This window comes from Nicotiana tomentosiformis, chromosome 8, assembly GCF_000390325.3.
Source record: "Nicotiana tomentosiformis chromosome 8, ASM39032v3, whole genome shotgun sequence".
NCBI lineage: Eukaryota > Viridiplantae > Streptophyta > Magnoliopsida > Solanales > Solanaceae > Nicotiana > Nicotiana tomentosiformis.
The window spans coordinates 24,596,690-24,609,627 of NC_090819.1; the positions used below are offsets into that span (position 1 = coordinate 24,596,690).

Sequence of the window (12,938 nt, forward strand, 5' to 3'; positions counted from 1 at the left end):
CAAATGCAGGTGTGAACAAACTTCACGCACCTGCACAGCGTCTCACTTCTGCGCCCTCATGCGCCGCATCTGCGCCCTCATGTGCCGCATCTGCGCCCTCATGCTCGCATCTCCGCCTTCGCAGATGCGAAGAAAACTCCGTATTTGCGGACTCCTGCCCTAGCACAGTCTCCGCTTCTGCGATGCCACTACCTCTTTTGCGGCTCCGCACCTGTGCCCATGGCTCCGCAGGTGAGGTCACACCAAATCCAACAAAGGCCAGCCATCATACATGAATGAAAGATGACCTGAAACACGTCCGTAACTCACCCGGCCCCTCGGGACCCAGGCAGAATATACTAACAAGTCCCATAACATAACACAAACCTACTTGAGGTCTCAAATCACACATAACAACATCGAAACCACAAATAACACCTCAAATCAAACTCAATGAACTTTTGATCTTTTAACTTCCATAACTCGCGCCGAAACATATCAAATCAACTCGGAATGAACTCAAATTTTGCACATAAGTCTCAAATGATATAACAAAGCTATTCAAATTCCCGGAACCACAATCCGAACCCGATATCATCAAAGTCAACTCCCGGTTAAACTTATAAACTTTCCAAACCTTCAAATTTCCAACTTTCACCAATTAGCGCCGAAATCTTCTAGAAATATCCAACTGCAAATCTAGGGATATGCTCGAGTCCAAAGTCATCATATGGACCTAACAGAATCATCAAAACTCCAATCCGAGGTCAAATATCAAAAAGTCAAACTTAGTGAACTCTTCCAACTCTAAAGCTTCAATCATGAAATTCATTCTTCCAAGTCAATTCTGAATAACCTGAAAAGTAAAACCAACGATTCACACAAGTTATAATACATCATATGATGACGTGTAAGACTTCAAATAGCTGAACAAAATACAAATACTCAAAATGACCGGTTGGGTCATTATAGGATATGTCTATATAGTTGAGTTGAACGCGTGTGCAAAGTTGGAAGTAATCCGAAGATTGTAAGTGTGATTCAGACACTCTTTTGAAGGAATAAAGATTTAACAACTTAAGAGAAATTCTATTCGGTTTAAGCCTTGATTCTTTGTTGTGATTTTCCAGGGGTGTTTTGAGCCTTTGGATAAGTTTGGATATTGTAATTATACTTGTTTGTATGATTCGATGGGGTCCCGAGGGGCGCGGGTGTGTTTGGATCATTCGTTGAGTGGCTAGTTAAGTTAAGGATTTGAAGTTTGACCACGGTCAATATCAGGTCAAGACGACCTCTTTTCGATATTTTGAGTGTGAGAGCAGGTTCATAACGTATTGTATGATTGAAATGCATATATGGTTTGTATTCGGGAGGTTCCGAATGAGTTTTGGGGTGCAAAAACGAAGATTTTGTGATTTTTGATTTTCTGGTGTACTAATTACGAAAATACCATTTATGTCCCTAAAATTTTCAGATTCCTTTAAAACTTCAAAACATCGTATCTCCCTCATTTTAAGGCCAAATTAGGTGATTCAAAGGGCTATCTTGGGTGTAATCTTGCAAGGACTATGTTGGGCTTATCAAATACTAGTTTCGGGATCATCTAGGATCTGATTTGAGCTGGAAGAGCTACTGCATTTGTTTTACTTATTTCAAAATTTATTGACTTTTTCTCACTAGGTTTTGGAGTTCGGAAAGAGGTGATTTTTGAGGGAGTTTTCATCTACTTCATTGGGGTAAGTAAACCTAACTCGAATTTATGATTATAACATGAATCTATCATTAATTTTGGCTCTAAATCAAGAAATCTTAAAGAAGCTAGTAGGGTTTTGGCTTGGAAGATAAGAAAGTGCATTTTGGCAAAAAAATTCTAAAGTAAATAATAGGTTTTTGAACATCGATTCATAGTTAGATTTGGATGAAATTAGTATGGTTGAACTCGTATTTGAATGAGTTGTCGAACTTTATGAGTTTTGGCGGGTTCCAAGGTACGGGCCCAGGTTGACTTTGAGTATTTGGTTAAAAATTCAACTTTTATCATTTGGGTTTGATTCCTATGGTCTTATTTGATTTTATTGACTTGGTTTTGACTAGATTCGAGCCATTCGGAGGTCGACTTGCGTGTGAAGGTGTTTCTAGAGTATTGTTTTAGCTTGTTTGAGGTAAGTGTCTTACCTGACTTTGTTGAGGGAATTTTTCCTACTAAATGATATTGTTTGCTACTTCCTGGAGTGATGCATATACGAGGTAACGAGCGTATATGCATGTGCTAGGGTTTTCATGCTCGGGAGGGGGAATTATATGCCTCTTTGTTCCTTGTGGAACTTGGTGATTCCTTGACTTTTCCTTCATTTAATTATATGACTAATGAAATTAATTAGATGTGTTAGGAATCAGGTTAGAACGTATGGTATCTTAAAAGGATGTGTTGTCTTTGAGACTGTGATAACCCGATAGGTCGTTTTGAGCACTAGCCAACATATCCGTACAATAGGTTCATGTCAACTATTGCACGAAATAGTACAATAGGTTCATATGATAATTTTGGACTTGGGCGTATGTTCGGGTTGAGTATTGGATGGTTCGAGAACGTTTCGAATCTTATTGTAGAAAGTTGGCCTTTTGAAGATTTTAGAATTTCAAAAGTTTGATTTGAAGTGGACTTTGGTGTTATCGATGCCCGTTTAGTATTCCGATCCTAGGAATAGTTTCGTATTGTGATTTTTGAATTGTACATAAATTTTGGCGTCGTATCGGAATGTTTCAGTGTGATTCAGACGTGTTCGGCGAAGTTTGAATATTTGAAAGTTAAAAGAAAGATTTTTATCGTTGATTCAGGATTTTGATGTGATTCGTGGTGTTTTGAGCCTTTGGACAAGTTTGGATAAGGTATTGGGACTGGTTGGTATGATTGGACGGGGAACTGAGGGCTTCAGGTGTGATTCGGGGTAGTGTCGGACCAAGTTTAGGTGTTTTGATGTTGTTGGTTGCTGGTGTTGTGCTTTGCGATCGCGAGTGGACTTACGTGATTACGAAGAAGGAATTTTGTGGCTGCCTCTTTGTTCTACGCGAACGCGGGGGATGCGCTGCGAACGCGAAGAAGGATTGGGGGTCAGGGTACTCTACCCTACGCGAACGCGACAGAGGGGTCGCTAACGCGGAAGGGTAACCGTGAACACCAAGGAAGGCTCTAAGCTGGGGAATGCATTGTTCATACCGAATGTGATGGCCTTGTCATGAACGCAAATCTTGGTCAGGAAGGCCTTCACAAACGCGGGGCTTTTCTCGCGAACGTGTAGAAGGAATCGCTGGAGCATACTTCAATGTATATCGGGTTTTGGCTAATTTTTTCTAGTTCTCACATGGTTTGGGCAATTTTTTAGCCCTTCAAGAGGAGATTTTCATCATCTATGTCAAGGTATGTAACTCTCATATATTGTAAGTTAATTACATGGATTCTATAAGGATTTAATCATGGAAATTGGTAGAAATTGTGAGATTTTTGAAGAAAACTTAGGATTGGTATTTTTGGGTTTTGGCCACGATATCGGACACACTGTTTTAAAAGGCATGTGCGTAAGGCGAGTCGTTTTACGTATGCCTCAGTGAGGTGTAAGTCCCGAGGCACGGGGCGTAAGCCCCATGGATATTTAATTTTTCATATTTTATAAAATAATATAATTACAATATGGAAATTTGAGTCGAAAAGAATAATGTTTTCTATATGGAAGAATAAAAAGGATGACTAACCTGCAATTTAAACTTTCAACTTGCTACTATGAAAGAGAATGGAATTCTCTCTTTGTATTTGTAAAAAACATAATTGAATATTTGTTGCTTTTGGGAGATATTAGCAGACTAGCGGACAAAATAAAGAATTGGTAAAAATCATAATTTAGGGCTTCAATCAATAGAAAGGGTATTGACTTTTAAATTTAATGCATTTAAATTCCTTTTTAGAACTTTTGAGTAATTACAAGCTGACTTTTGAGAAGTTGGGGTATTATATGAAGGGCTTATTAAAAAAATTATATTTTAATTTGAAAAAGTTTCTAGGGATTACGTCTCACTAAAACAACGCGCCTCAAATGCTCGGACATATGCCCTGAATTGCTGGGCGTACGACTCTTGAGACTTTCGCTCCACACCATCGCCCTAGAAATGCCTCACTAAAACAACGCACCTCAAATGCTCGGACATACGCCCCGAATTGCTGGGCGTACGACTCTTGAGACTTTCGCTCCACACCATCGCCTTGGGGCATTTTTGGTATTCCTCACCCCTGGGGTTAGCCTTGAAAACGCCTTTTAAAACGGACATGGAATTAGGAATAAATTATATATATGAGTTTATGGTGTTATGGGTAGTAATTATCTTCAAATATTTTCGGAATTCGGGCACGTGAGAAATAAGGGTTTTGACATAATAGGTGCAAAGTTGTTATTCTGGATATGATACTATTATATTTCACAGTTGAGTATCTATCGATTCTCACGAATTCAATAGGTGATTAGCTTATTATTCCGATTCAGACTCCTCTCTCGATTAAATCTAAATCTTTCAAATAAACTAATGTGAAGTACAGTGAAACTTGCAAGAATCTATTGGTAGGAATAATCTAAGAGAAACTTCTTGCGAATATTTCTCAATCTTTATGTAAACAGTAACTCAAAAAGCTCTCTTGATTACTTCAAAGAATCACCAAAATAAACTAATGCATACGCTGTAATGATATTCAATAAGATGTTTCTCTTTCGATTAAACACTATAAAGAATAAAATCACAACTCTGTTAAAGCTCCTCCAACAAATTCAACGAATTAAACAGTAATCAAATCCATAAACAACAACCAAATGACCAAATCATGTCAAACCCTAAGGTAAACTATTCCATAGATATGGAGAAAGTCATCACAAATAAGTTTAAGAACATAGAAAATATTAATGCAATATTACAATCCAAACTCGCGTATTGTATTGATGGAAGGATGATGAAATCCCGTGTCTTGAAGCCTCCAATGCTCTCCAATAGTTCCCTAGGTCAAAACTCCTCTAAAAATTATATTTTTGCTGTATTTATACCATGTAGGAATGGGCCCGGACGAAACTATCCTTTCCAAGCCGAAGTGGAAAAATTGAACCGCGAAAATACACTAATGTGTCGCACTATGCCTCGCGCCCCGCGTCACGCTAGTGTAAATTTTCAGAGCGCAGATTTTTTGTCAGACATGCCATTTTGCACTGGCATCACGGTTGTGATGTTTTCTCAAAGTAAATTGTTTTCTCCCTTTTTTGATATCCAGACTTGGCTCCCAATCCCCGAACGTGATCCCATCTTAGTTTCTTATGCTTTTACTCAGACTTCTAAGGTCCAACTTGTTCAATTTAGCTCCACATTATCTTAATAGATAGGAATCAATTAATGCAAGGCATAAAATACGTAATAAGTGCAAATCACCATCATTTAAGCTCAAACACAAGTAAAATACAGTAATTAAGGTGCAAACTATGACTAAACACGGGTTTCTGGCCTAGCATCTGTCACAACCCAAAACTCACTATAGGCCGTGATGACACCCAACACCGTCGTTAGGCAAGCCAACAGTGAACTACCAAATTAATTATGAACTTTATTATTTTCGAAATCGTGAATTCTATTAGATAAAGAAATCAACGCATTAAAATCATGGAAACTTACAATTTTAATAGAATAGATAAGAAAAGTGTGTAAATGCTAAGCAAAATCACAAACAACTTCTAGAACATCTCAAAACCTGGTGTCACAAGTACATGAGCATTTACTAAGGAGTACAATAATAATACAAAATCTATTTAGAATGTAAATGAGACAGTATAATATAAATAGTATGATGGAGACTTTGTGGACTGTGATGCATAGCTTGGAATGTAGCTCACCTAAAGTCTCCTCAACAGCTGCGTCTACACGCCAAGATGATCACCAAATGAACCTGTCAGATCCTTCACATTTAGTGCAGAAGTGCAACATGAGTACGTAAATCAACGAGTATCCAGTAAGTATCTAGCCTAACCTTAGAGAAGTAGTGACGAGGGGTCGACATCGACACTTACTAGTGGTCCAATAAATCAATATGGTAAATCATAAACAGATTAGAAGCACAACAATAGTAGTGAGGTAAATATCAATTTCTCGACCTCGTATTCTATCTCAATAGCTCAGAAATATCAAGTGCCAATATCAAACGGATAAGGAAATACCATATAAAGTGTCGAGCATCAAGGGAAGGATAATCTCGTGAAAATCCTGACTGCTAGCGATATAATGCACGATTATGCTGAGGTCGTACGACCCGCTCCTAGAACGAATATGATACTGCCAAGGTGAATAGCCCGATCCCATCATAGCGTGTACACTGTCGAGGGTCGAGCGGCACGAATCATAGATGCATCTATTATACTGCCGAGGCAAATGGCTCGCTCCACAAGAAAGGAAAGGAATTTTTGAATTACGAGGCACGTGCTTGCGATACAGTATATGAACACAAGTGAGAATAAGATTTACCGATTCTCAAACAACTTTCCAACAACTCAAGGTAATAAGGCTCGGCCTAATATATATGTAATTTCTAAATCAAGTTCAATTATAATTTCAATTAATTAATCTAGAAGAACGAGTTCAAATAATTAAAATATTTCATGATAAAGTCCTAAGTCTACCCAAACATAAACATGCTTTAGCCACGTATGGACTCTCGTCACCTCGTGCGTATGTAGGACCCAAAATAAGTAGCACATAGCAATTACATCGCCTAGGGGGTAGTTTTACCCTCACAAGGTTAGACATGAGACTTACCACGCTCAGAAGTCCCATAACCGGCTCCAACACCTCTTTAACTCCTAAATTCAAAGCCAACGATCCAAAACTAGTCAAACAAGGTGCAAATCATTCAAAATATATTCCAATGAGAATAATTTAACAATTTATAAAAATTCCGAACTCCCTCGAAAAGTCAACCAAATGTTAACGGGGGACTCACTTCTTGGAACCCGACGAAACTCACAAAATCTGACAACCCATTCAATCACGAGTCTTACCATACTAAAATTAGTCAAATCCGATCACAACTCGACCTTCAAATCCTCAAATTAAAGCCTATGAAGTTTCTACAATTTTCCCAAATTTTCATGTCAAAACACTAATTAAATGATGAAAATAATGATACATTCATGTATATTAACCAAATATGAGTTAGAATTACTTACCCCGATGAATTTCTTGAAAAACCCATGAAAGGTCGCCTCAATCTTAGCTCCCAAAGTTCAAATGTGAAATAATGCCCTAACCCTCGTTTATAAAATACAAAATCTGATCTCCCACAGTGCTGACCATACATTGTTTGTGAGGTCCGCACTTCCAAGTTCTGCGGTCGCGATCCAAATTGTGCGGCCACACTTCAGCAGTATATATACAACTAGGCTTTAGTAAATTGACCATAACGTTCGCTACAAATGTCCAAATAATGAATGATTTAACTTTCGAAAAACTAGACTCAAAGGGCTACTACTTTTATTTTTTGATCATCTCCAAATACAAGCTTCTGAAGTCAGACCATCAAACCTGCAGATTTCCCCCATTGCGGTCCGCATATTTTTCACTTCCCCCACACTCTAAGAGTTTGTGGCTGCACATGAGGCTTTTCCTCATCACTCCAAAATGTGCCCTTCGCACTTCACTCGATCTAGAACATCATCAAAGTGCCGAAATGCTCAAACTTATTCAACACTCACCCGAAACACACCCACCAGGACCCATCCAAACATACTAACAATTCCAAAAACATGATACAAACTTACTCGAAGCCTCAAATCACACATAACAACATCGAAACAACGAATCACACTTCAAATCAAACTTAGTGAACTTATGAACTTCCGAATTTGAAAACTAATGCCGATTCATACCAAAACAACTCTGATTGACTTCAAATATTGCACACATGTCATAAATGACATAACAGATCTACTCAAATTTTTGGAATCACAATCCGAACCTGATATCATCAAGGTCAACTCCCAGTGAAACCTACGAACATTTTAAACCTTTGAATTTCTAACTTTCACCAATTAGTGCCGAAACCTTCAAGAAATATCCAAATGAAATTCCGGGCATACGCCCGAGTCAAAAATCACCATTCGGACCTAACAGAATAATTAAAACTTCTTTCCGAAGTCGTTTACTCAAAAGTCAAACCTTAGTCAACTCTTCCAATTTAAAGCTTCCGAATTGAGATGTTTTCCATCTGAATCAACTACGAACATCCCAAAATTCAATTTCGACTACGCGTACAAGTCATAATACATAAAGTGAAGCAACCCAATGCCTCAGACCATCGAACGGCGCGCTAGAGCTCAAAATGACCGGTCAGGTCATTATATTCTCCCCCACTTAAACATACGTTCATCCTTGAACGTGCCAAGAACTACTCTGGAGTTGTCCAAATTCATTGTTTAATACCTCGTGCACCTACCCTTACCACCTCAACCCATGCAAGCACATTAGCTTGAGACAGACTGAAGATCCTTCTTTTTCCTTAGCCAACAAGCCTTAGAACCAAGTTCCAACATTCGGATATCTCCACGAGACCCGATTCTAACATACGAACACCACATCAATTACTACACACTGCACCAAAATATGATCATGCACCTTTGATGAAATCACACCATGCACCACATAATTCACAAGCCCATAATAACATCATCCGACCACAATAACTATAATTTCACGAATCTGATGCCGGCAATATGCCTCATAGCACATGTAAGCCCTATTCCAACTCTCGCAATACCTCCACGACGAAAGAGATATGTAGAAACTCATAACCACCTGCCTAAACAATAAATCATGGGGTCTCTTCACCTAACAAGAACCATTACTTCTGTAAGGACCCGTAAAACGTTTAACCAAAAACTCGGGGTTTCGTGCTTCCAAGTTAGATTCTTGTATTACTGTAGTAGAAATTCTTCAGACTTTTTGGGTTGAACAGTACCTTATGGACTGAGAGGAAAATGTTTCGCAGAAGAGTGTATTTCTGCGGCCCATTATGCATCTGCATAATCACTCTACGGACCGCATAATGGCCGCAGAGTGAAGCAGCAAGTTTGGCCAACTTGAGGTCAGCTTTGCGGTAGATTATGCGACCGCATAATCGATATGCAGACCGTATATCGGTCGCATAATTCCTCTTGGGTTTCTGCGGAGGGAGTTCTGTGGTAAATTATGCGACCGCAGAACAAGTATGCTGACCGCATACTGGTCGCATACCTGAGCAGAATGTTTAGGCCCCTGAGGGCCATTTCTGCGGTCACTTTGCGGACCGCATAACCATTATACGGTCGCATATGCGATCGCAGACCTGTGTTGAGGAACCATTTTTCTTAATTTAAAACCCGACCCCATTCTGTTAAAACGCCCATTTAGTATATTTTGAAGCTCATTTATGATATTTCTAGTGTGCGAGAGAGAGGGTTCTAGAGGGAGGAACTAATTCCCATCAATTAATCTTCAACCATCACTCAAAGGTTGGAAACATTCAAGTAGAGTACCAAATTCTTCATCCAAAAGGGTAAGATTTCATCACCCCAGCTCTTAGTTTCAAACATAGCTATAATGGGGTACTAGGGTAATCCTTCATGGAAAAATAAAAAGTGAACTAGAACTATGAACATTTTCCTAATTTTGGGTTCAATTTGTATATTACAAAAATAGATTGAGGGTTCTAAGGGTTCCGGATAATTGTAGAGTCTAAAGAAGCGCAATTGAGGTATGTATGGCTAACTCTTTTCTTCCTAGAATTGAATTCCAGGTGTCCGAATAATTGGTGTAAGTTCCGACTTGATCTTACTAGAATTGTTTGCCTTAGTGTGTTGGGTTGAAAAATTCATGTTCCCTAATTGTTTTAGATGTTTACCATGTCATCATGCTATTTGATAACTTAACTATGGTTTTCCAAGATCCTTCTCTTATGTGTGCAATGCCTTATGTGATAGTACTTATCGACATGAATGATGACGTTATTTGAACGAATAAAAAGGGAAAGGCTTGAATTGTAAAATGTGCCCAAGTGCCAAGAACTATTTATTAAATGAGGCTCTTTGTGCCATGTAATGAAAGATGGGAAAGAGATGTGAATTGAGTGAACAATTGTAAGAGTTTATATCTCAAGTGAGATGGCTTAGCCGATCGGGCCGAGATCAGACTCCATGACGTACACATGGTGGCATTTGTGTTGGAACTATTGATTTACCTTGTCGATATGGATATGTCTCACTTGGGATGGCTTAGCCGGTCGGGCCGAGACCGGACTCCGTGTACAAATACGGTGGCATTATGAGTTGTGGCTTTGGCACTAAAGATTATTAACCTAAAAAGATGGAAGAATTGAACTGGAAACTATGTGATCCTTACTTGGTGTTTCTTTGTATTTCTATGAAGTACCTATTGATTATTATGACTACCTTCTCTTTGTTTCACTATTCATTCTACTAAGATTAGTGTTTGCCTTATATACTAGTACTATTCAACAGTACTAACATCCCTTTTACCGGGGGCGCTACATCTTTAAATAGATGTAGGTGGTTCCATCGTAGATAGCGCTGATCGCAGATAGTGGTGCTCTCCCTCCCACTCATCACAACAGCCTTGGTCAGCCCCATTTCTTCCTGGGGTCATGTAGTCCTTCTTTGTATAAGTTTTTGTACTTTGAGGTATAGCCGGGGCCTTGTTGCTAGCATTGTTATGTTGCTCTTTTGTAGCCTTAGAGGTTTGATGTTTATGTGGGTCATGTATGTATGTTGGGGTGTCGTTGGATCGGGTTGTATTTGGAAACTTAACTATGGCATAATGTATCTATATAAGGAAAAATGAACTAGCAACATTTATATATTTATATAACTGATCTCTCCCCTGTTTTTCAAATGGTGATGCGTTCCCTTTTTGGATAACGAATGAGTTAGGAAAGGTTACTAGGCTTGCTCGGCCAGGTTCACTCAATTGAGCACCGGTCGCGCTCCCCGATGTTGGGGTGTGACAAACTTGGTATCGGAGCCTAAGGTTTTAAAGTGTCCTAGGATGTCTCAGAGCCGTGTTTAGTAGAGCCCTTCTTATCTGTGTATTGTCGACCACATCTATAATTAGGGGGCTACTTGGACATTTAAGAATAATACCCTTAATTGTTGTTCTCTATCGTGTGATAGAGCAGAATGTGAGGTTGTTTTCCCCTAACTCGTGCATTGTTCTAACTTTCAGTAAATGACACCTAAGAAGAGAGCGATAATTGGCCAAAAAGCCAATATGTTGATCCCTTACTTGATAATGCAAGTGAGGATAATCCACCTGCTATCCCACTGCCTGATTCGTCTACTCCAGAATAGACTACCCCAGTTTCTACACCCACGGAGAATACCACAATCCCTCCTGCCGATATACCTTTTCTGCCTCCAGCCCCAGCTCCTGGTCCCGGTATTTCCAATGGGGATATTAGGGGAGCTATTCAGATGCTGAATAAGTTAGTAGCTTCCCAGGCTCAGAGGTCAAATGTTGTACCCACCTCATTTAGCTTGCAAGGAGATTCTTCCGGTTCCAGCGTAAACAGGTTCCTTCAGTTAGACCCTCCAGTGTTCACAGGTACTGATCCCACGACAGACCCTCAGTATTTTATTGATGAGATGCATAAGACTCTCCGAGTTATGCGTGCTACAGAGACAGATGGAGTAGAGTTGGCCTCCTATTGTCTGAAAGGGGTGGCATATTCCTGGTTTGAGATGTGGGAGGATTCCCGTGAAGAGGGGAGCCCTCCTATGGGATGGAGTGAGCTTGCGGATTCCTTCATAGACCATTTCTTGCCTGCCGAGACTAAGGCAGCCCGTGCTGTGGAGTTTGAGACCCTTAAACAGGGTAGTAAGAGTGTGTGGGAATATCACATGGAGTTTGTGTGCCTATCAAAGTATGCTGCTCATATGATGCCGACTATGGAGACTAGGGTGCGTCGATTTGTGTAGGGCCTTAGCCCTTTAGTTATTAATGAGTCTGCCACAGCTGCTCTAAATTTTGACATGAACTATGGAAAGATGGTGGCATTTGCCCAAGCTACGGAGGCTCGAAAGTTAAAGTTCAGGATGGAACGGGAAAGTAGTAGTAGGGCCCGATCAGCGGGTAACCTTGGGGATGCATTCGGAGGTGGGAGATCACTTTTTTGGGGAGGATCATCATGGCCATCCCAGTGTTATGCTTAGTCTTCAACTAGTGCCCCACCATCAGGGCACGGTCAGCAGCAGGGGAGTCTCTTTAGGCCCGGTCAGGGAAGTAGGGGGTCCCACCATCAGGGCCGATCAGGAGGGAGATTCCAGCAACAACATAGGGTCCCATGCCTTAAGTGTGAGAGGATACATTTGGGAGTCTGTTACCTGGACATGCCAGTATGTTATGGATACGAAATAAGAGGCCATATTCAGAGGGAGTATCGTGCATCCCGTCAGGGTGTAGGTAGGGGCACAACTCAGTCATTCAGTCCTACAACCGCTACATCTTCAGCACCCCCTCTAGCTGGAGGCTCTCCAGCACCCACAGGGCGTGGTGCAACTAGGGGTGGTGCACATAGTTCAGGAGGACCCAACCGATTCTATGCTATGAGTGGTCGACAGAGTGCGGAGGCTTCCCCATATGTCGTCACAGGTCTATTGACTATTCAATCTCATGATGTGTATGCCCATATTGATCCCAGATCTTCTTTGTCCTATGTTACTCCTTATGTTGCTACGAGCTTCGGGATAGAACCGGAACAGCTTCACGAGCCGTTCTCCGTATCTACTCCAGTTGGCGAGTCTATTATGGTCGCACAGGTTTATAGGGATTGTGTTGTCACAGTGCGTGGTCGGGATACCATGGCCGATCTTATTGAACTAGGGATGATTGATTTGATA

General features: G+C 40.3%; 1 protein-coding gene across 1 annotated transcript; it reads left to right on the forward strand.

Annotated features, from left to right (window-relative positions):
* The first annotated feature begins 11,513 nt into the window (after positions 1–11,513).
* On the forward strand, positions 11,514–12,017 carry LOC138897199 (uncharacterized). Its single transcript, XM_070183160.1, has one exon. The coding sequence runs from the start codon at positions 11,514–11,516 to the stop codon at positions 12,015–12,017; it is 504 nt and encodes a 167-aa protein (XP_070039261.1).
* Positions 12,018–12,938: the final 921 nt, after the last annotated feature.